Source organism: Oryzias melastigma, linkage group LG8 (genome assembly GCF_002922805.2).
Source record: "Oryzias melastigma strain HK-1 linkage group LG8, ASM292280v2, whole genome shotgun sequence".
Lineage (NCBI taxonomy): Eukaryota > Metazoa > Chordata > Actinopteri > Beloniformes > Adrianichthyidae > Oryzias > Oryzias melastigma.
The window spans coordinates 17,860,265-17,884,085 of NC_050519.1; the positions used below are offsets into that span (position 1 = coordinate 17,860,265).

The window sequence follows — 23,821 nt, forward strand, 5'->3', positions numbered from 1 at the left end:
CCCAAGACATTTAAACTCCTCCACCTGAGGCAGGAGCACTCCACCCACCGAGAGAGGACAAACTACCTTTCTCCGGTCGAGAACCATGTCCTCAGACTTAGCGGTGCTGACCCTCATCCAAGGCGCTTCACAGTCGGCTGCAAACCGCTCCAATGTATCCTGGAGGTCCCGGTTCGATGGAGCCAACAAAAAAACATCATCTGCAGAGAGCAGAGATGAAATCCTGTAGTCCCCAAACCAGATCCCCTCTGGCACCTGGCTGCGCCTAGAAATTCTGTCCATAAAGACTATGAACAGAAGCGGTGATAAAGGGCAGCCCTGCCAGAGTCCAACATGCACCGGAAACAGGTCTGACTTACTGCCAGCCATGCGAACCAAGCTCCTGCTCCGGTCATACAGAGACCGGACAGCCCTGAGTAAGGCTGCCCGGACCCCATAGTCCCAGAGCACCCTCCACAGGACACAACGTCAAACGCATTCTCCAAATCCAAATTTTCTCTAAAAATTAATATATCAGGAAAACTGTTTAATCGCAAAATAATCTTAGTCTAAGAAAACTTGTGTCAGGGACAAGAATTTTATTTCTAAAAATGAAAATTCTTGGTAAGATCATTTTTCTTATCCCATTGGAAGAATTTGGCGAGTGAAGAAATTCTCCCAATGAGGTAAGACATTTTGACTTTTTTGGGGGACCTTTTCCATTTGCTGACATTTTTGTTTTAAAATCAAGAATCCAGAGTCTGGAGGACTAGATGTTTCTCCAGTCAGTGGTGGGTTTAGGAACCATGTTCTCTGTTTTTGTTGCTCCACACATTTCAGTGCATACGTCTACAGAAGTTTTCCTGGATCTTCATGCTCTCCTCTCATGGTAAATGGTGTTTACTTGTATAGCGCTTTTCTACTTCTGTGAAGGCCCAAAGCGCTTCACAGTCACATTTACACACAGATTCTTTCACTGCTGCCAAACACTGGCACCAACCTTCCACCAGAGGGCAATGTGGGGTTCAGTGTCTTGCCCAAGGACACTTCAGCACGTGGGCAGGCAAGGCAAGAATTGAACCTCCAATGTTCCGATCAGACTGCTGCACCACAGCAAATGTGGATTTCATTTCTAATCAGGAGTACTTGGTTAAGTGACCATTGTTATCATATGTTGATCAGTTGTTGTGGACCTAAACCCAAAAGAGAACCTGTGGAGTCCTACAAACAGGGCTGGAGCAGGGGGTGGGGGGCTGCCCTTACTTTCTCTTGCCCCCTAATTTTTGAGTCAATCTTGATATCATTAGTGACAAATATTAAGAAACCATCAAAACAAGCACCAAAAACAAGAAAAACAAAACTTTGAATGAAATCTTGACCCTTAAATTATTTGCTGTATAGTGTATGCCGTCCAATCGGGGCGATCAGGATTCTAGTCTTTTAAATCTGTGCTGCTTCCTCACCATGACAAGAGGAAATTCTTATTTTTAGAAAACTCATTAATAAAACCTCATCGAATTAACTTGACTTGTGAGTTACTGAGTGATTTCCTCGTCACTCTACACACGACCATCTGTTTTGTTGTCTGGAAGCCCATATCTCAATATTATCTAAAACTCCATGGAGGTGACAAGACCATCAAAGCTCCTCCAGAAACAGCAGCTTCAGAAGAAAAAAAAGGTTATCAGTAAAGAACGAGGGGAGCAGCTTTGTCATGTTTCTGTCCTGACTCACATCCTTTCAAGTGTTTAAAGATCATCACACCAACTGTACATTCCAATTCAGATCATGACGCCTGAAAAAGTATGTTTAGAACCTTTCGACCTTCAGTGAACAGAAACATGATAAAAACTGTTCTGTTTTTAAAAGTGAGTCAAACACAGAATCCTGCTTTGTTGGTTAATTCACTGAAGATAATTAGAATAATCACACCAGGCTTTAAGATCCACAGCAGTACAGAAGTCTGCTCCACCTCAAAATGAGGGTTTCTGTTAACTTGTAAGTGAACCCTGGTGTGATTCATGAAGCCAGAGAATGCAGACAGACTGTTCAGTGAGACAATAAGCGGGGCTTTGAGTAGTGGTTAAAAAAAAAAGGTCAAAGTGCAAATTTGAAGAAAATAAAATAAATTTAACAAATTTAAGATTCTCCTTTGGTATTTTTTAAATCCGTCCTGATATATTTTCCTGCAGTTTAAAAAGGATCTGTTTTAAATGAGCTCAAATGTATTCTTCTCTTTGGTATTTCTGAAACAAAACCAAAAATCTGCCTCTGAGTCTCCAATTTGCTGAAAGAATTTCTAGAAGAAAATACAAAGAACCAACATAAGAATCTTTTTTATTCCAGTGGAAACCATCATGCTGCTATGTTCTGCTTTCACTACAGTTCCAGTTCAATCTTGACGTCCATCTTGGCCTTGAACGGCTCCAGCAGGGGGCGTACTTCTTCAGACAAGAATCTAGTAACCTGCAGGAGAAGAAGAGCCTTCAGAGGTTTCATGAAAGTAGGAAACTGTAGACAAACGAGCACAAGTCCTCCTTCACCTGCTGAGGAGCGCGCCCAATGAAGGTCCTGGGATCCAGCAGGGCGTCCAGCTGCCCGAGGATGGGGGCGAAGTACGGGTCTCGCTGGACTCTGGCCAGCAGGTCGTTGTCTCCACCTTCCTGTTTGACCACCGCCGCCGCCTCTTGGGAAAGAACGCGGATCTTCTCGTGGCAGTCCTGAGGAGGTCCGAGGAGAAGCATGAGCTGCAGCGCCGGCTGGTTCCATGACGGTGAAGGTTGAAGCGTACCTGTCTGTTTCCTCCAGCCTGAACCATGGCCATGATGATGTTCTCTGTGGCCATGAAGGGCAGCTCGTGGCGGATGTGCCTCTCGATGACCTTTGGATAGACCACAAGACCCTCTGTGATGTTCTGCAGGGTGCTGAGGATGATGTCTGCCGTCAGGAACGACTCGGGCAGAGAAATCCTCCTGAAAGGTGAGAAAACAGCTCTTTCAGTCAGCTCTGTAATTTCAGTCATTTGTGATACAGGCGTAAAATCTGTAATTGCTAGTTTGTCACCACAAAAACATCTATTTTTGTAACCACTAAAAAGCATTTGTTGTTGAAGCGTCAGAAACCTGTTGGCGCTGTCGTCCAGCGTCCTCTCCAGCCACTGCACCGAGGCCGTCTGCAGCGGGTCGGCCATCAGCGCCACCAGGTGTCGGGCCAAGCTGCAGCAGCGCTCTGCCCGCATGGGGTTCCTCTTGTAGGGCATGGCGCTGGAGCCTGTCAGAGTAAACAGTCTGTCAAAAACTAAATCCAGGACTCCAACTGTGACAAAAATGTGCAAACACACCGATCTGCTCTTTTTCAAAAGGCTCCTCGATCTCCTTCAGGTTGGCCAGCAGACGGATATCTGTGCAGATCTATGAGGGAGAGCAAAGATGGGCGCACTACCGACAACCACCACTAGATGGAGACACTCCCCGCTGCTTACCTTGTGAACAGAAGCTCCCAAACTGGCCAGAGTGGACAGACAGTCCACGTCCACCTTTCGGCTGTAGGTCTGTCCAGTCACCAGGTATGCTCTGAACGAGGAGGAAGAGTTTTCTTTAAAAACACTGAAGGGAATTTCATTCATTAACCGAGAGATAGAATAAAAAATCAGACTTTTTGAAGCCAGCCATCTCTGTCACCATCCTGTCCAGCTCCTCCACCTGTAAAGAGAAACAGATTAAGTTCATTCACTGCAGAGAAGGGAACAAAAGACTAAAAAACAAGTTTCAAACGCTTAGTTTCCCTACAAAACACCTCAATCTTTAGTGTAGGGCTGGGCGATATGGAATTTTCATATCACAATATAGTTTTCTTAAATATCTAGCGATAATAATATATATAATCATAATATAAATCAAATAATTATATCTGTCAAATTTGAACGCTCCGTGGCTCAAAACAGAAATGTGTAATCATCAGCAGGTTCTTTAGATTTAAATATTTCATTCCTATCACCCTTTAAAGATGCACTGAGGGAACATCATGCAACATTTTTTTCTTGCAAAAACTAAGAAAAGAGCAAACATATGACAAACTAAACTGAAAATTAAAGCAAATTAAAGACTTCAACTTTTAAAAGAGAACATAAATAAAACATAACACTAAAGTGTTTGATAAGTTTCTGCCTCCAGGGGATCATATTTTATATGAAACCATAACAAAAAACTGAAAACAAAGTTTAGGGTTATTCTTTATTATATATTATTGACATTAAAGATGGAGCTTTAATTAAGGAGCAGAAGGATTCAGCAAAACATCTGACAGGTCACAGTTTTCGGTGTAACACCGGCTCTGAAATGGTCCAGACGCTGCTAAAATACAGTGGATTCAATTCTGTTATCATTTAGAAAAAAATGTTTTATTAATGTAATATGAATTCATCTTGTTGTATTTACCAACACGCCTTAAAGACTGTCCGTGACAAGACTGTCCGGCGTCAAACCGATCCCGTTAATAGGTGGTGCACAGATCAGCTCGTTAACATTAGCATGTTAGCATTAGCTTCTAGCAACAGAACTGTCTCCAAATCAACACTTTCTATTCATCTGTCTGTTGCTGCTGTAAATGAGGCAGCTTCATCCTCCAGTTCTGTCTGGATCACGTTAGATCATGTGGCATATTCTGCTTTTTATGTTCATCTCAACAGTCTGTTCAGATACAAAAATATGATCACATTTGTCAATCGTGGTGTTTTATTGTGAAAAACTAGTTATACGTTGAAACTAAACTAGATTTTCTCATGTATCTTGATGTAACTTCCTGCCAGGATTGACATGGTAATGGCAACTTGCTAATATTGGACCTTTCAAAATAAAAGTCAATCGCCATAGACTAATTTCCTATTGAGAAACAATTATATCCAAATAATTATTGTTTTATCGCTCAGTTCTACCAGGAAAGTTTAAAAATTAAATCTATTTATGGGTCAAAATTTGACATTTTCAATAACAAAGACACTAAATGTTACACAAATGTTTCTCATGAGCATCAATTAAAAATAGTTAAAAGTGCTAAACATGAACACATGACGGATGGGCCTTCCGATCCGTACCTTGTCATGGTCCCCCTGAAAGAGCTGCAGGAAGCTGGCCTGAGTGCCGGTGGTCCCCTTCACTCCCCGGAAGCGCAGGTCGTCTCGCGCTCGCTGCAGGTTGCGCATGTCCATGGCCAAGTCCTGCAGCCACAGACACGCCCGCTTCCCCACAGTGGTGAGCTGCGCAGGCCTGTGTGGACCAGCAAGATGGTGGATCTTCTCAGAAAAAAAGCGGCGCTTTCATCCGAAAGTGCTTCCTGACTTACTGGTAATGTGTGAAGCCAAGAGTAGGGAGGTCGGCGTATTTCTCTGCAAAGTTTGCCAGCCTATCGATGACTCTGGCCAGCTGCAGGAAAGCAGATCTTTATTCCAAACGCAGCAGAACAAAGCTACATGTGCAGCTGGGTTTAGGGTTTCCAGGTGAGCCTCACCTTTGGCAGCAGGATGTCAAATCCGTCACGCAACATGATGAGATCCTGAAAGGAGAAAAACTTTAGTAGAAATGCCACTTTATGGACGGAGCAGACAGACGGACCCGGTCCTTACAGTGTTGTCCCCAACATAGCAGGAAGTGGCCCCCAGATGAATGATGGGAGCGGCGGTGGGGCAGCAGTGAGCGAACGTGTGGACGTGAGCCATCACGTCGTGCCGGAGTTTACGCTCTTCTTCAGCAGCCATGGAGAAGTCGATGTTGTCGGCGTGTGCCTCCATCTCCTGGATCTGAGCGTCAGTGATGGGCAGACCCAGAACCTGGGGGGGGACAGAGAGACTCAGGGAGTGAGACGTTTGAGCGGTCTCTCAGGTGACCTCCGAACGCCTCGGGGTTCCCCCAGAGGAGCTGGAGGAAGACATCTTTTCTTAGACTGTTGCCCCCACAAACCAGTCCCAGATGAGCAGATGACTCCTGACTAAAGACTTCCCCCTCAGTAGAGCTTTTCAAAATAAAATCTTATAAAAATTTAGATTTCAACAAAAATTGATTTACAAGATTAATGAAGTAACTTTTTAAAGAAATATATGAAGGATTGATGGTTAAAGTTCAAACTACAGATAAAGTTGGTGAATGGAGACCTTTATGCCGGTCACGTCATGTGACAGAGGGTCTGTCATCAGTTAACAGCTGATGACATTAGAGTCTGTTTCATTATCTGCTGATAGCAGAAGCAACTACAACCCTTAGCTTTTGTAAAACATGATTTTTGCTATTCTAAAGAACTTTGGTTTTAATATTAAAATAACAGCCGCAAAAATAGCAAAAGAACAGACCTTCATTTTTGTTTTACCATTTGACAGTGCGGCTACATTTTTATTCAGTTAAAACCTAAAGGTGTTTAGATTCAAGGTTTATAATATTTAACTAGATTTTTGTTTTACCTCAGACAAATAATGGAACAGGCAACAGCTTTTATTAACAAAACTTGCAATAAAATAATAAGATTGTGATCTGTTTAAAAAGCCAACAACTTCTCGATGCTTTTTTTCATATGATATGCATTATTGGTTCATTATTGACCTGGCCAGTTTTGCATTAAATGGATTAATACAGCTTACAATTTTATTGTGAAAGTCTAATATTGAGGGTGTTTGTGCAGAACCAACTTTCAAAATTAAATTCCCAAATCTTTTGGAAGATTTAACTTTTTCATGGAGTTTAATTGCATTCAAACTGTATGAAAACTAAAGTATTTCAAGTATTTTTTCTGGGTTTTTTGTTCCGTCTAATGTTCCATCTCTTACTTTGAAGTGCGCCTGAGTCTATATTTGGAGGACACTTGATAAGGTTTCCAAAAGGTCGTGAAGAAGGTTAAGATTGACGTGAACATGCTGGCAGGGGCAACAATAGCTAAAGGAGATGGGGGATTAAAAAAAAATAATAATAAAATGAATAAAATGTGTAGTAACGACCCAAACCTTTTCAGCTTTAGCGAGGTAGATCCACAGCTTCCTCCAGGTGCTAAACTTTTTCCTGTCGCTAAAGTTGAAGGCCATTTCCTTGCTAGCATATCTGGAAACGAGCGGTGAGCGGTACTTGGAGAATTCGTCGGTTCCCTCCATGCTTTTAGGTCCAGTTCACTGAAACAGAGAGGTCTACTGGAGACTCATGAGCACACACAACAAGAATACACTCTGGAGCGTCACGTGGGAAGGGGGAGGATGTCTTTACGACACTTCAATCTGTGTACGACGCAAAAGCTGTCATGGAGACTAGCTGTCGCGAGAGAGCAGTCACACTGGTAGCGATAGTGCCCGAACCTTTCCGAGATTTTCCGAGTATTTCATTTTATTTATTTATTTTTTTAACAAACAAATCTTTTTTCTTTTCCATTTTCAGGTTCCACCTCAACTCCAGTTAATAGTTAATATGTGCCCTGCAGTCATTTGTATCCCTTCGGTCTACCGGAAATCCTTTATTTAATAAACATCGATCTTCGTCATAAGTAGAAACAGACATCCGGACAAGAGATGAGTATCTTTGTTTTTCTCTTTCTTTTTTCCCCTCATATTTTTACCATGAACGTTTATTCTCACACTTAAAACGTAATGCTGTTCTACTAAATTAACATATTTCACATGAAATATACTTTATGACAATGTTTCAAGATAAATCATAAAATTATGGTAATTCTCATTTTTATGTATTTATGTGAATGCATAAATTAAAGCCAATCATATAAATTGCTTTAAATTCTTAACAACCATCCATCACAAAACCTTAAAATTAGACATCAGACACAAATAAGCAATTTGAGGTCAGGAAAATACTATTGCTCACTATTTATATTGAAAGTCCCTCTCTTATAGAACATTTTTGTAAATTTTACGGTCAAAACCAAGTGGAAGCAATGAAAGCAAATTGAAAACAGACGTTTCTGGAGGTCAGTTCATAGATTAACTGGAAGAGGCCCCCAAAAGTTTCATGTTATGGGGCTATGAAGTCATCGCTTCTAAAAGCTTAACACGTGCTTTTATTTTGAAATTGGAAAATGCCTTTTTATGCGAGTACCGTAAAATCCAGATAAATGGCGCACAATAAATTTAGAGTGGGCTCCTTCGAGCAGAATCTCGACTGTGTTGACCGCAGAGACTTCACCTGATGCATCAGAGGTGACAGCTCTTTGAATTAGGAGTAAATATTTGATTTCCCTTCTCTGAGTGCTTTCTGGGGGTTATGTAAGCAGCGACTGTGCTTTAATATTTAAATGTGCTGCTCTCTGTTCATGTCTCACATATTTCTAGGTCTGCGGGGATTACATAAGTGTGTTTGTGTGTGATACACCACCTGGGGAATACATCCAGCTGTAAGCAGGACAGAGTGCAAAGCGCTCCCTCTTTCTCTCCTCCTCCTCCATCCCTCCCTCTCTTCTGTCCATCCATCCTTCCATCTGTCCCCCTGACCGCAGTCTGCATACAGAGCCACACTGACTGCTGCTGCCTGATAGGAGCGAGTGGGAGGAACATCTTTCCTGCTTCTTCTTTGAGAAAAAATAAAAAATGAAGAGACATTCTTCTGGAGCTGCTGCAGCAGCAGGGGAGGGTTTGGCTCCCAGCCTCCTGCATTACACCATCTTTCCCCGCTCCTCCTAATAGCAGACAGAAGGCAAACAAGAGGGTTTAGATCGCAGCAAAGAAAATGAGTCACATTAGAAGAGAAGGGGTGAACGTGGACAGGAAGCTGAGGACTGCAGTAGAATGAGGGTCAAAGCCGAGGAGAAGCACTGCAGCTGGAAGCCCTTTGAGGCCGTTCTGCTTTTCTGAAGAAGGGAAGGATAAAAGGAGTCCACCGTGGAGACGAGACGCAGAAGGAGGAGGGCGGCTGAGGAGCAGGAAGCCAGAGGTTCCTCGCATAACATGGCTGCTGTGTCCTCTGCCTCCGACACCGGTGAGCCAGCTCCCGTCCCCTCCTCATCATCACCCTTCATCGTGATCACAGCATGCCCTGTAAGCTGACACCCCTCCGTCTGACAGGAGGCTGTTGCTGCTCTCTGAGCTGCCAGGAGGATCAGTCTGCAAACTTTCCTCTGCTCCCTCCTCAGATGATCCTTCATCCGCATCCGCGTCCGTTCCATGAAAGATTTCTTATTCTGTTCACATCACATTCTGTCTGGAAGCTTTCCTCGTTCCTGATCCTGTTTTTTTCAAACGTGAAGGACATCTGACCCTGAGAAGCATTTGGATGATGTAAGATAGTAGTAAAAATTAGGGTCATGAAGGGAATATGTTCTGTCTGTTTCAGGGGACAGCAGAGGCCGCCACCCCCCTGAGCGCCGGCTGCTCATCCTGGGCGGCCCCCGTTCAGGTAAGACCTCCTCGGCTAACACCATTCTGGGGGACAATGTCTTTGACGGGGGCACCGAGACCACACACAGCAACGTGGGCCAGACGGAGATCTACGGCCGACGTGTCACGGTGGTGGACACCCCACCATGGGCCATCCCGTCTGACCCTGAGGACGACGAAGACGCCGACACCACCGACAATGGTGGCGCCGAGTCGGACAGCCCCACGAGGCCTGCGCAGAGCCTGGACAGTGAGGGACCCTGCATGGGCGCCATTCTCTGTCCGCCTGGGCCCCACGCCATCCTGCTGGTGGTGTCGGTCACCCAGCCCTTTACTGAAGTCGAGAAGAGGGCTGCGGAGGAGCAGCTGGGGGCTTTGGGTGGAGGAACTTGGAGGTACTCAATCGTCCTCTTCACTTCTGTGGACAAGCTGCCCAAGGGTGTCTTCATTGAAGAGCATATAGCGAACACCGGAGAGGCCCTGCAGTGGCTGGTGGAGCGATGTGGAAGCAGGTACACAGGTGGTTTCAACAACCCTCTGTCTAAAGAAGTGTCCAAATCCAGGCCACTGTATGCTTTTAACTACCTTGATCAGGTGGCAATAAGGAGCTTCAATAGAAGGTTGGTTGGAAAACATGCAGGACAACAGCCCTCGAGACCTGGATTTGGACACTCTGCACAACCGTGTTTCCCAAATACTACCCCCCCTATTGTTATCAACCATGGCGGCTGTCGTGTTTTAGATCAGGCGTGTTCATTCAATTATAACCAGGAATCACCTAATGCAGCTAAACAACAGTGAGAAGGGCAGGGAATGCTGGGAAACAAGCAGGGTAGTAATTCTCAAGGACAAGAGTTGGGCAGACTTATTCTGTAATGATGAACGTTGGAGTGTTAAAGCACTTTAAAAGAGTAAAAAGGAAAAAAATGAAGACCCATCTTTAATAAATTCAATACAGTTTCTCAAATTAGACTGAAGTACAACAGAAAAACATTAAGTGAGCCTTTATTAAACTTCATGGCTCATTTAGCAAAAGTAACATTTCTAATGTGTCCAGGGAGAAGTTTGCTAAAATAGGCCCTAACACTTTTATGTTATTGTAATTAAGTGCCGTCTAAATCCACTTTGATCTTGAGTTAGATTGGAATTAGTACAAATAAAACCTTTATAACTATGTTTTGTTAAAAAAAATCAACTGCATCCACTGCTGGATAAAATGTCCTTTTTGAACACCTGTGTAATCCTTCACAACCACAATACTTCATAGCCTCGTTTCCACTGATGGTTCAGTCTGATAAGGAATAGTACTTTACAGTCCAGTAAATTCTGGCGAGCATTTCCACTCAATTAAGCCTCGCTTCCACTAAACGGTTTGTTTTTGTGGTGCATGCGTGGTGCAGACCGCTAGCGTGTCATTGTGTCATTGGAGTGTGACGACTAGAAAAGCGCCAACAATGGAGGTCATCCAGCAGCTCGTCTTTTTCTTGGTTTACTCTTTGTATATCGTCTATAACAGGAATTTAATGTTGTTTGAAAGAAGATTTGCGAGTGGCTAAGAAGAATACCGCCGTAAAGAGGAAAACGGAATCGCTAGCTTAGCGCTATACTGGTGCTTTCGAATGTCGTCATCACTTTCTGCCAATCAGCGGGTGGCTACAACGGTTCCGCCCCAACCACCCCGTTTTATCTTTCTATGGACCTGCAACTGATGGGGCCCTGATGGGGACCTTGTATATCGGAACTGTTTAATGGGTCCATTTTACAATGGAAACGCTCAAAGTACTGGATCGAACTGGTCCGTACCGGACTGCTCAGTGGAAACGAGGTTCTTGACAATCTTAAATCTGAAGCTATGTACACACTGCTGTCACGACCTCGGAAACATGTGTTCAAGCACAATGAAAAGGCTATGTAACCCCACGCTTCAGGCTTCCACGTTCAAAATTTAGCATTCATGCATAGCTACACAAGTTTTGGACCGTTTTACATGCAAAACGTGCAGCTTTGAAAGTTAAAGCAGTTCGAACTTTGACCAATCAAGGACTCAGATCTGATAGTGACCTATGGAAGGCATCTAAAACAGGAAGTGCCAGCCATTTGAAAACTTGATTCATGTGTGAGACATTAATCATTGCAATTTGTTTCCAGCAGAATTACATGACACCAAGTCTTTCATGTATCAGAATAGAGTTGTGACAGAAAATGTCTGGAGCAGATTTGTACTACTTTGAAATTACACACCAAGCTTCTTCCAACTGTAGGTTGCCCTTGTAGCCAGTAGAAGAAGAAGAAGTTCTCCCTTGTTGTCTAGAATGAACACCATGGGCTAAACAAGTGTTCTTGAAAGCACATCAATATCAAATTACTCCTCCCAAGCAACACAATGCATTAATGTTACCCATTTGAACCCTTTTACATCAGAGCTCCAGTCTTGAGATTCTTCTGACTATCCTAACTCTTCAACCGTTTACATAATTAGACTTTCTAAATTTAACAACACTAAAGATTCATAACTAAGCAAAAGAAAACACATTAACAACCATTAGATTCTCAATAAGAAATGCAAAAAACTGAAAGTGAGGAAACAAGAATAAAGAGAATGACATTAAGGAGACGATGGAGGAGGAGGGGAACAAAAGCAACAATTGAGCCGCGTTTGGCCGAAGATAGTCTTCTTATCCTTGTAATTCCAGCGCCCTAATGCATTTCTCTGTTATTACATGGACTTTCATCTTTAATGCATTATCTGTGGGAGCAGTGGACAATAAGGATAAAACGCACCACCATATCAGCACAGAAGCAGATTACAACCATAATTCCTTCATCAGGAAATGGAAATTGGAGTATCTGAATACACACTGTGTCCTCAAATGAATCAGTTTTGGACTAATTTTGGAAGTATCTGATAACATAACTGAGGATGGAGGCGGGATTAATGCTTTAAATCCTTGTGGTCACTCATAGGTTAGCGGTAGAGTTGTGTATAAACAAAGAGATCAAAGATTCTCAGTAAATCTTTAGGTTTAAAGAAATGGCTTAAGGAAAGATGTACAAAAAAGACAGTTTGTTTGCTAGTATGGATCCAATTTGTTAACCTCGGATCTGAAATATATATATTTTTTTTAATTACCACAGAAGGTCCTAAATTATTGGTTAGTCCATTTAAAACCTTTAAAGTCTCACTCAAACCATTTTTTTGTAAAATTGTTCTCAGTGGGGCTTTACAGGTTATTATGCAGTTATTTGTCTTTTTTTTTAAGACATTTTCTGCAGAGGAGCAAGAACTTCATCAGAGTTTCGCCATTAAGTTGTGGGTGGGACTGTTGGCACAGAAGTTAGTTTCTACTGTTTTCCCATCACCCCTTTGCTTATGCTCTCTCCTGCTAGCTTATAGCCCCTCACAAGCCCATGCTAACATTAGCATTGCTAAAAAGGCCATCAGAGCCATCCAGCCGAACAGTTTAGATCCAGGTGTCAGCTCAGACAAAATTTCAACTTCAATGTGTTTTGTCTGCAAGTAGATGTAACAGAATTGGAGTGGAGAAGAGAGACTTTGCCCCACCCATGGCAGCTGCTGCGTCACAAACTCGAGCTTTTTCAAACTGTAGGTTTTTTCTGCTCTTGATTCAACACATTTGGAAAAAGGAAATACTCAGAAACACAGTTTTAATGTTAATTATTTTGTGTCCTCCAAAAAAGCTACAAAAGCATGTTAAAAACACCAAAAACACAATTTTCCATGGAGTGGATCTTTAACAAAATGGTGCAGTTTGTGGTCTGTAGTGTTTCAGGTCACAGAAAAAGAGGAACAACCCACTTTTTCTCTTCCTCTTAGCAAGAATCATTTAAAGAACCGTGTTTATCAATGGTATAAACACTGAACTTATTACCTATGATGTCCTTGTCTAGAGGAATTTGAAAATAGAAAATGAAAACAAGAGTTTATACATTGTTGATAGATTTTTCTCTGATGATTGAAACCTGACAGCTGAAAATGTCCTAACATGCACCCCGTACTCTGCAATTGGAAAAATCTGATCTGTGTACAATCTTTGGCGCAGCCAATTCTTCTGATTTCAATCACTGAAGCCATAAAATGAACATTTCCTTGAGATGTTTGGTGGTTTTACGGATTGGGTTATTTCAGTGCAGAGATATTGACACTAAAACAGCACATTGAGAAGATAACGACAATCATTAGTATAGTAAGTATGTGTGAGAACAACAAAAATGGTAACATAAAATATGAATTTATAATTTATTTCAGAAGATTAATAATTGCATTAAAATGACACCAAATGACTCACAGAACTGACACAGAAAGAGTGAATGACTATAGAAATAAAGAGCTTAAATATCATACCTCTTTATCAAATGAATGTTATCAAGGTATCATACAGTCAGCTGCCACTTTTTAAAATAAAATCCCAATAAAATGCTTTTTGTAAACATGGATTTGCTAACATTTTTGCAAAATTACATTTTTGATTGTTTTCCTCTCCAGATTTTGAAAAGCTTTCCTTCATGGTAGATTTAAAAAGCAAGTTAAAAATGGTCGGCATTCAGTTGTGTTGTAATGTGTTGCAGGTACCACTCATTCGACAACACACGAAAAGAGACGGAGGACAACACCCAAGTACCTGAGCTGATGGAGAAGGTGGAGGAAATGATCACCGACAACCAAGGTGAACCTTTGATATCTGCAGTTTGAATGAAAACTCCATTAGTGTTAGAGAGCAGCTTGACACCTGAAAAAATCACTACGGCTGTCATGCAGGCTGGTACTTTGAGGTGAACGAGTTGATACTTCTGGAGGAGGAGCAGGCCAGAAGAGCTCTGGAGGAGGAGAGGATGAGGATGGAGGAGCATGCGAGGCAACGGGAGCAGATGATTGGAGGACCTCCCAGAGGTATGAGTGTTTGTGGGGAAGGAGAGTGATGATGGATGAAGTCAGACATGCATCTAAGGGAATTCCCCCTAAAGCTGATCTTCTGGTTCCAGTTATTGTTCTTCTTCGGCTGATTCAGTTTCTCTCTGGATTCTGCTGACAGAGCTGCGGTTACTGCTGTTAGGCTGGAAGGGCGTTGGAAAAAGCTCAGTGGGGAACTCCATCCTCGGCCGGCGGTACTTTGAATCAGGGCAGGAGACGGAGCTGTGTTTGAGGAGGCAAGCGCTGGTCTGCGGCCGCCGGGTCACCATCGTGGACACCCCCGGGTGGGACTGGTTCTCCGTCAGGCGAACCCCGAAGCGAATCCGGCAGGAGACGCAGCGCGGGGCGGCTCTCCTGCGGCCCGGGCCCCACACCCTGCTGCTGGTCCTGCCCGTCGTCTCCTCGCTCACGGCCAGGAAGCGCAGAACGCTGCTGGCTCACATAGAGACCCTGTTCGGGGACGATGCCTGCCTCCACACCATGGTGCTGTTCAGCTGCGGGGACTGGCTGGGCCGCACGCCCATCGAGGAGCACATCCTCAGAGGCGGGCGGGACCTCCAAAGACTGCTGGAGTACTGTGGGAACTATTACCACGTGATGGACAGCAAGACGCCCGGCAAAGACAGGAGTGTTTCCGTCCTGCTGGATAAGATAGAAGAGATGATCCGGGAGAACGGGGACAAGGCCTTCCTCCCCATCCAGACGGAGTGGTGTAAGTCACCTTTGACTGCTTTTACTTCATACAATCTTAATGCAAGTTAGAGTTCAGCAAGTTAACCCCTTAACACCTGAGCTGTCACCGGCGATGCCTAAATAACACTTTCAGACATAACGTTTCAATTATTCACGCAACCAGCATAACTCTAGTGGATTCTGACGTGGAGAAAATCAAAAAAACAGAAATATATATTTTTATTTACTAAAAAGCAAGAAACAATCTAAAGTAATACAACATAAATAATAAATTATTCTTAAACTTTTCACGTTTGACACTTTAAACGTAACATACTGGTATGGACTACATTCCCTTTCCCCACAATTTGGTTCAATGGTGCAAAATACAGTTAAGTGTGGCATCTTTAGTAAAGTTGCAAGCTCACATTAAGCAGTATAGCTTGTGATCCGACCTGGAATTCTACAACAAAGTCCTTTACTATTCCCATCATGCAGTGCTATAGTTGACCTCTCCCAAATCCTAAAGGCCACTAGCCAATGGTTGTGATAAAATCTGCTCTTAAAGGCCTCATAGGATCAGTGTGCCTTCAGAGTCTCTTGGTGGGGTGTGGGCTAGAGCGGGGTGCGTTTCTATCCAGGTGTGGTTGGGGTGGGGTTGGAGCGCCTCAAGTTGCCTGTCTGTGGTACAGGCGCCTCCTTTTGGCCTCCCGGAATGGTAAGGGTCTTCTGGTGAGATTGGGGGTCCGGTATCTGAGGACAAGGGTTCCCATTGGGGACCTGGTTGCTCGGGGTGGTGGTCCTGGCCGTCCTCCCCTTTGTGGGGGAGGGGGGCATGTCTAGCCTGCCTCCTTCCCGACTGGTTACCCCAAACTTTCCATCGTTGCTTAAAGTAACTGGAGCCCTGTCCTCTCGGACCCCCCGCCACTCATTGGTGTCCCCTCGTTTCGTGGGCGCTCTTGGTCTTTTCCCCTGTCAGTCTCGGTGTGGTTGGCGGGCGGCTGTCAGGGGTGCAGTGGGTGACTCTAGCTCACTTCTGGGTAAGGTAGTAGGGGGGCTCAGGACCCCCCAGCAGTGGCGTGCCTCTTGTTTGGGTGCCAGCGTGAATCTGAAGTGGTCGGGGTTATAGTCTGGGACACTTGGGGGGAGGGGCAGCTCCCTGCGTGATTGGGACTCCTGCCCTGCGTGTTCTCTGTCCGGGTTCACACCTGTCTCCTTGCTCTCACTGTAGCATTCAATGTGATCGAGTACACATCAGCAATTCACCTGCTCATTCCATCTGTTTCAAACGCAGGCGTGGTGGATTTCTCATTGTTGGACTCATGTATTTGTGTCTGTGTGAACGAGGAGGTGCAGGTCAGAGTGATGCATGGTGGGAAGTCTTCTATAGATACTGTACATTTGCATAAATATGCCTAAGAGCTGTAAACAGTTGTGTTGATGGCGTGTGTACGAGCATCAATGCATGTAATGTAATTAACGTATGACACTCATCTTATCCCATGACCTTGTATTATCATCTGCCCCCCCGTCCCGTCTGAACGACTAAACCTCAATAGAGTTCAGCTTCAATTACAAAAGAGGTTTATATTGATACAGTCAAGCAAAACACGTCCATCACAAAGTGCACTCAACTGCAACCTGAGTGTTCAGTTACTGGACCGGACAGCTTTTGGATATCGGGCTGGACTGTCGGCGGGAAGTTGGCCTAGCTAATATCCCTGTATGCCTTTGTTTACACTCTCTCCCAAGCTAACATTAGCGTAGCAAAAAATTAGCCGGAAATATCAAAGCTATCCAGCTGCAGAGTTCAGAGCCAGGTGGCAGTTCAGACTAAGAAAAAGAAAATGTACATGGATTTATTTGTCTGCAAGAGGAGGATTTAGAACTGGAGCGGAGAAAGTGAGACTTTAGCTCGACCATGGCAGTAGCTGCGTCATAAGTCTGAGGTTTTTCAAACATCCGGTTTTTATCTGCTCCTGATCCAATTTGAATAAGGAAATACTCAGAAATAGAGTTTTAATGCTAAATTATTTTATACATGTCCTCTATTATGAGGAAAAAGGCCAAGAAACTCATTGAAATAATAATTTATCTAAAAAATCTCTACAATTTTAGCATGCTCCAATCCATGTTTTCCCACACATATTTCCTCCTTTATATTGATGTTGTAGAAACTCATTTTTCCTCATAGACTTTAAGCCTTTTTGAATATGTTCCTAATTTCAATGGTTGACATTTAAACTGTGTTTTGTTCTGCAGTGAGTGAGGAGAGCTCGTACTCCTCAGACAACACGGAGCCAGAGGACGACTGCAGAGGATGCATGCTACAGTGACGCGCTGGCAGCCAAAGGGGCAGAAGCTCACCGACTCACCTGTGTTGTTCTCCAAGCATCACCTCAAGTAACTTTAACCTCATCTAGATATCCTTCACTTTCTCTGAAGAGGGAAAAAAATGAAGGCTTGGAACAAGTCTGTTATGTAATTAAAAAGTGACAAACTAGACCAGACACACTGTTCGCTGAGCGCGCCTCAGCCCGGACTGTCAGTGGAGGTTAAACCACATTTCTGCTAAAGAGTCTGCGTTTGAGCATCACAGATAAACTCAGATTCAAAGGGCCGGCTCACATCTGCCTGTTAACAGAGGTTAACAAAATGAATGTTCGCTGGTTTTAAAAGAATAAAATAATTGAAAATATGTTGCAAATTTCTTCATGTAGCAGAAGCATGAATATAGCGTTCCCATCTCCACCTGATTGGGTGGGAAACACCTTCGTTCAACAATTCCAGGTTAAATATTGATAAAAGTTTGGTTAGATTCAGCTCAGGGGGCAGATTTCTACTGACTTCCTTTGGGAATTTTTGCAGAAATCTCTAAGCTGCAAAAAATAATAATAATAATGATTCTGATTGTAAGTTAAAAAATGTTGCACTTTAAATGTGGTTAGCTTTCCTGTTTTTCTAAACTAAAAGAAAATATATAGAGAGGTAACGCGGATTATACCTTTGCTGAGCGTTCAAGAAAATCTCTAGAAAGCAGTTAGGAAGAAGGGCTGCTGCTGAAAGTGTGCAGCCTCAGATCCCGGCGGAGCAGAGCGGGCTGCCTCTGCTGCGGTCATGCATCCGAGAGCAAATATCGACCAGATACGTGCCTCAGCATCAAAGCCTGCGAGGGGGAGCACAGCCCTGCAGCAGCAGTCCTGTAATCGGGAAAGGCTACATCAAGCTTTTGCATGCTACAAGAAACACAGAAAAAAAGAAACGAAACCTCGAGAACCAGTTGAGCTCACATAGCCTTTTACTGTCTGCTACTTTTTCTACATCCACCAGTTCCTTACAGGAGAACAGGCTGAGAGTGAACTCAGCCGGCGTTACAACACCGCATGCAAGCAAACCGAGTGCCTGTAGAGTTGCAGGCGACCTCACTTCTCAGTCCTCTGACTTTTGCTTGAAACTTTAAATGAAAAAATGATCCTGGCATTCCATCGCTCCACCGTACCTTAAAAGAATAGACACATAAAGTTAGTGACACAAACCACTGCCGCGCGGTTGAAAACTCATTTTTATCTACACAGTTATGTTTCACAAAGGCTTCTAGTGACGTAGGCCGCCCAGAACGTTGAGCATGACCTCCACCCCTGCTCCACCTGTGAATATGTTGTTGATCCACGTATACCTGCAGTGTGAACTTATGTGCAAGTGTAAGCTGTTAGCAAAGCACTGTGTAAGCTCTGTTTTAAAGTAGCCAAAGTGATGTTACCAGCTGTAAAGTGATCACCTCATCAGTTCTATGCCCTCCCACTGACAACAATTAAAGGTACAAACACGTCTTTTTTCTTGTTTTGTCTTTATTTATTGACAAGTGTAGGTTCATATTGTGTTTTCATGGTTCATTTCATTTTGGTTCTTATGCTTTAATCTTTTTGAAGAAGGACAAAGAGAAAGTTCTGGTTTACTCGCATGGACAAAGTAGATATGCGTGTCGCTCTTTCGTTGTCCATTCTATCTTTATTGACAAGTTCGAAGACAGAATTTCTTCTTCCACACATAAAATAGAAACACATGAAATAGCAAGAATTGTGCCCCATGGTGGTTAAAGCAATTCAAAGGATCATCCAGAATCCAAATATTACACAAACAAAATATACATGAAATCATTAAAACAAAATACAATTCTCTGCCATCTCAATCTGGCAAAAAATGGCGCTTATACCAAGAGTTCTCATTAAAGACTTACTACCGTCATCTTTTGAGCTATTTTAACCCTGTAAAGAGCACTATATCAAATATTTGACTGAAAATACAATTTTTTGGAAGTAAGATCATTTTTAAAACCTTTATTGAAATCTACAAAAATGCAACATAATTTTCACAAGATATAGTACTATGATATGTTGAATGATTTGCTAAGCTTTGCTCACAAAAATGTTAATTTAAGTTAGTGCTGCGGCAAAGGATTATTTTAGTAGTTGACAAAGCACTAATTATTTTTTCCAATTAGTCGACTAATCAGGTCATACAAAAAGTGGATGTAAAACACACATCTTAACCATTATTAGCTTTAAGCTAACTAAAAACCAGATATATTGCATTATCTGCAATAATGCTAGTGACGATAGCTGAAGATGTTGAAATTAATAGCTAAAAATGCTGAAGTTGATGGCTGAAATCGCTGAAGCTAATAGCCAGCTAAAATATTAATTAAATCCTAAATTAGCCTAAAACTGAAAAAGGCCTAAGTTAGCCAAAACAGCTAGCATGCAACTGAAATATAAGCTAAACTCCAAAACAGCCTTAAGAAACAAAAAAAAGCTTAAAATAGCCACAAAAACCTGAAAAAAATCATAAATTAGCCAAAATAGCTAGCATATAGCTGAAATTTTAGCAAAACTCCAAAATAACCTAAAAAACAAAAAATCCTAAACTAGTCAAATAGCTAGATGTAGCTGAAATATTAGCTAAACGTCAAATTAGCCAAAAGAAAATCCTAAATTTGCCAAAATAACTAGCATATAGCTGAAATTTTAGCTAAACTCCATAATAGCCTAAAACACCTTAAAAATGACAAAATAGTGCAAAAGATTTAGCATAATGCTGTTAAAACTTTCAACTTTACAATTCTCTGACTCCATATGAAGTCACGACTAATCAACTATTAAATTAGTCGATGACTATTTTAATAGTCGATTAGTCGTTGATTAGTTGACTAATTATGGCAGCCCTAGTTTAAGGTGGAAAATTGACATGTGTTCAGAAAAAAAACACCTTATTTACCCACTGACCTAAATTCAATCCACTCATTTTTTTACAAAAGTCAAATTTATTAAAAAATAATTAATTATCAACAGATTTTCTTTCTTTTAACACAGTGAGTGGTCATGATGACTTATTCGTCTTTGAAATTAGCTAAACTTTTCCCTCCAAAAGTGTTTTTCAGATTTCATGGAGACTGCCATTTTAAAATGAGCAGGAAAGGTCCTTCTGCTGCCCCTAGTGGAAGGATGCTGAACTACTGGGTAGAAAATATGGCCTAAGTTATAAACAATGGGTCTTTAAGGAAAGTTTGGATCATGCTAATGAGATAGGAGTCTCAAAAATGCGTGTATCAAATATAATACTTATGGTTATATAGGGTTAATAGTGTTCCTAGTGGTCTTTTAACTATAATTATGCTGTTTTTAATCTAAATGTAAAAAGCTGTGTCATTTTCTAGGACATAGTTTCTGTTCTCTATTCATTAAAAATTACCAAAAACACTATTATCAGTGGAATGGGTCTTATAAAGATGAGTTAAAGCTTAGAGATTAAGTTCTACAGCCGCTAGGGGCAGATTAGCAGCAAAAGCCCTGGCTGAATAATACATTAAGTTCTATTTCTTTCAAAGGAAATGCTATGAAATAAAACACCTCTGATTATTGCTGTCTGGGTCATTCTAAATAAGTCATTACAGTTTAAATCAGTGCGTTTACACACGCAGCACCAGCAAAAAGCCACTCTGTTTTCTCTTGGTTAAACTTCTATGCATATTACCTCTGCACCATTTCCACTTTGGCTCGCCTCCACAGCACTATGGATTACCCATCAGCCACCTGGACTAAAGCCCAGGCCAATTACAGCATTTCCACTGAGGGCTAGTTATAAAATGAATGTGTGCATTTTTGTGGATGATGCAATTCAAGGTGTGCCTAGGTCAGCATCCCTGTTCCGTTTCCCCTCCTCTTCCTCCTCTGCTCTCATCTTCTCTTTTCTGCAGGGAGGTGCACATTATTCCTTTGGCATCCACAGGGATGAAGAGTCTGTAGCAGCAAACCAGCCTCTGCTGCACGCATAATAAAGCGCTGATTTTGTGTGGTCGTCTGAAGGAGAAGGCGGCCTTCTTTGTGTCCTCCTCCTCCAGATTGATCTGGTGGTTATTCGTTCAAGGTCAGATGGAGGTTCGTTCAGGCGGGTTTTCTTTGTCGCAGCTTAAAGTCTGGATGGTTTCAGATGCATTGAATCTTTTTTAACTTACAGTTTTTTTGTAAAAGCAACCCGAAAGGTTTCTGTTTAAATGATAAATCAGCCATACGTTCAAAACCGAAGACATACATCACAAATTAAATGCTTTTTTTGATTATGTTATCATTTTTCAAGTATTAATATTATTATTTTTTTGCTATATTCTGTTTTGTATTAACATGTTTATGTTTTGTGAAGCAAAAAGTATTTAACAGTTGAACAAAATGTAAGAAAAAAGGAAAAATAAACTCTGGAAGGTAGATAGATAGATAGATAGATAGATAGATAGATAGATAGATAGATAGATAGATAGATAGATAGATAGATAGATAGATAGAACTTTATTAATCTCGCAAGGGAGAAATTCAGGTGTCCGGCAGCAGAACAGAACACACACAAACACACACAATAAATACCAATAAAAATAACAGATTCATAAAATAAAATAAAATACCAGTTTATATCAGGCAGATTTGTTAAACAGCCTGATGGCTGAAGGGACAAATGAGTTCTTAAAGCGCTCAGTCCTGCAGCGCAGTGAAAGGAGCCTGTTACTCCGTGTGCTCCTCTGTGCCGACATTGTGCTATGTAGAGGATGTCTGGGATTGTCCAGGATGTTTCGGCTTAGAGCCTTCATCCTCTTCTGCAGCACAGTTCCCACAGAGTCCACCCTCCTCCCGATCACAGATGCACACCTCTTAATCAGTTTGTCCAGCCGATTGCAGTCCCTTTTGGTCATACTGCCACCCTAACATACAACCCCAAAGGAAACAGCACTTGCCACAACCGACTGATAGAAGAGGTGAACATGTCGGCACACACATCAAAGGACCTCAGCCTCCTTAGGAAAAACAGCCTACTCTGTCCTTTCCTATACAGAGCCCGAGCCTGCTCTGTCCAGTCCAGTTTATGGTCAACGTGCACTCCCAAGTACTTGTAGGAGTCAACCACCTCGATCCTCTCTCCATTGATGATCACTGGTTGGTGGGAGGGCTTCCTACCAAAGTCAATGATCATCTCCTTGGTCTTTGAAGTGTTCAGCACAAGACCATTCTCCCTGCTCCAGGAGGTAAATCCAGTGATGAGCTCCCTGTACTCACTCTCATCCCCTCCCTTTACACATGCCACAATAACGGTGTCGTCCGAATATTTTTGGACATGACAAGCCGCAGATGCATGAATAAAGTCAGCAGTGTAAAGCGTGAAGAGAAAAGGTGATAGTACAGTTCCCTGTGGTGCACCGGTGTTGCTCATCAATACTCCAGATACACAGTCACCCAGTCGGACATATTGTGACCTTGAAGTCAGATAGTTGTGGATCCAGCGAACAAAAGCAGGATCCACTCCCATCCTCTTGAGCTTCTCCTTCAGCAACTGAGGCTGGACTGTATCGAAAGCACTAGTGAAGTAAAAAAACATCACCCTCACATAGCCGCCCGTCCCATCCAGAAAGGACTGCATCCTCCACTCCCATACTCTCCTGATAGGCGAACTGAAGGGGATCCAGCGCCCCCTCCACCTGAGGTTTGAGCCGCCGGAGTAGCAGCCTCTCAAAAGTCTTCATTATCACAGATGTCAGGGCGACTGGTCTATAGTCCTTCATCCCTGCAGGCTTTGTCACCTTAGGCACTGGGACAAGGCATGAGGTCTTCCACAGCAGGGACACATCCGGTTTGAAGACCCTTGATAAAGATGGGCTGAAGAGGCACAGCCAGCTCCGACCCACATTCCTTCAGCAGCCGAGGTGATATTCCATCAGGACCAGCAGATTTCCGACTGTGGAGCCTCCTGAGCTCTATGCACACCTCTTCTGATGTTATCAGTGGCACAGCATCAGGGCTGGAGCAGGCGCCACTACCAGGTGGAGAAGAGGAGCAAGTCACAGCGTCATAGGTGGAGGAGGTGCTGCTAGATGGTAATGGGGAGCAGGTCGCAGCAGCAGAGGTGGAGAAGCCGCCACAGGGTGGAGTAGAGGAGCAGGTCACAGCAGCAGAGGTGGAGGAGCCGCCGCAGGGTGGAGTAGAGGAGCAGGTCGCAGCAGAGGTGGAGAAGCCGCCACAGGGTGGAGTAGAGGAGCAGGTCGCAGCAGAGGTGGAGAAGCCGCCACAGGGTGGAGTAGAGGAGCAGGTCGCAGCAGAGGTGGAGGAGCCGCCGCAGGGTGGAGTAGGGGAGCTGGTCACACCCGCAGGGGTGGAAGAGCCACTGATAGATGGTCATGTGTGTGCTGAGTCAAACCTATTATAAAAATGGTTGAACTTATCCGCCATGGCCACATCTCCAAGCACAGTACTTCCCTTCTCCTTAGTGGCTCACCTCCCGGGTGTTCCAGTTCTGCAGCTTCCTCTCAAGCCCAGATTAATACTCTCTCCTGGCGCTCCTTATGGCTCTTC

General features: G+C 43.1%; 2 protein-coding genes across 2 annotated transcripts; one reads left to right on the plus strand and one right to left on the minus strand.

Annotated features, from left to right (window-relative positions):
* Positions 1-2,299: 2,299 nt before the first annotated feature.
* On the minus strand, positions 2,300-7,261 carry adsl (adenylosuccinate lyase). Its single transcript, XM_024272061.2, has 12 exons — positions 6,965-7,261; positions 5,600-5,803; positions 5,485-5,529; positions 5,320-5,399; positions 5,072-5,243; positions 3,634-3,680; positions 3,461-3,551; positions 3,320-3,389; positions 3,102-3,249; positions 2,771-2,951; positions 2,523-2,699; positions 2,300-2,445 (listed from the first exon to the last, which is right to left on the minus strand). The coding sequence occupies exons 1-12, from the start codon at positions 7,106-7,108 to the stop codon at positions 2,359-2,361; spliced, it is 1,446 nt and encodes a 481-aa protein (XP_024127829.1). The 5' UTR covers positions 7,109-7,261; the 3' UTR covers positions 2,300-2,358.
* On the plus strand, positions 7,146-18,763 carry si:dkey-110g7.8 (GTPase IMAP family member 8). The gene is made up of 7 exons (XM_024272060.2): positions 7,146-7,287; positions 7,386-8,933; positions 9,288-9,843; positions 13,919-14,016; positions 14,109-14,240; positions 14,383-14,973; positions 17,196-18,763. The coding sequence occupies exons 2-7, from the start codon at positions 8,903-8,905 to the stop codon at positions 17,267-17,269; spliced, it is 1,482 nt and encodes a 493-aa protein (XP_024127828.1). The 5' UTR covers positions 7,146-7,287; positions 7,386-8,902; the 3' UTR covers positions 17,270-18,763.
* The last annotated feature ends 5,058 nt before the right edge of the window (positions 18,764-23,821 follow it).

Coding starts and splice junctions, on each gene's coding strand:
- adsl (XM_024272061.2), bottom strand. CDS start 7,108: ATGGAGGGAACCGACGAATTCTCCAAGTACCGCTCACCGCTCGTTTCC. Junction 3,390..3,460: donor TGGGAGCTTCTGTTCACAAG/GTAAGCAGCGGG, acceptor TCTCCCTCATAG/ATCTGCACAGATATCCGTCT. Junction 2,952..3,101: donor CTGGACGACAGCGCCAACAG/GTTTCTGACGCT, acceptor CTCACCTTTCAG/GAGGATTTCTCTGCCCGAGT.
- si:dkey-110g7.8 (XM_024272060.2), top strand. CDS start 8,903: ATGGCTGCTGTGTCCTCTGCCTCCGACACCG. Junction 14,241..14,382: donor GATTGGAGGACCTCCCAGAG/GTATGAGTGTTT, acceptor TTCTGCTGACAG/AGCTGCGGTTACTGCTGTTA. Junction 14,974..17,195: donor CCCCATCCAGACGGAGTGGT/GTAAGTCACCTT, acceptor TTTGTTCTGCAG/TGAGTGAGGAGAGCTCGTAC.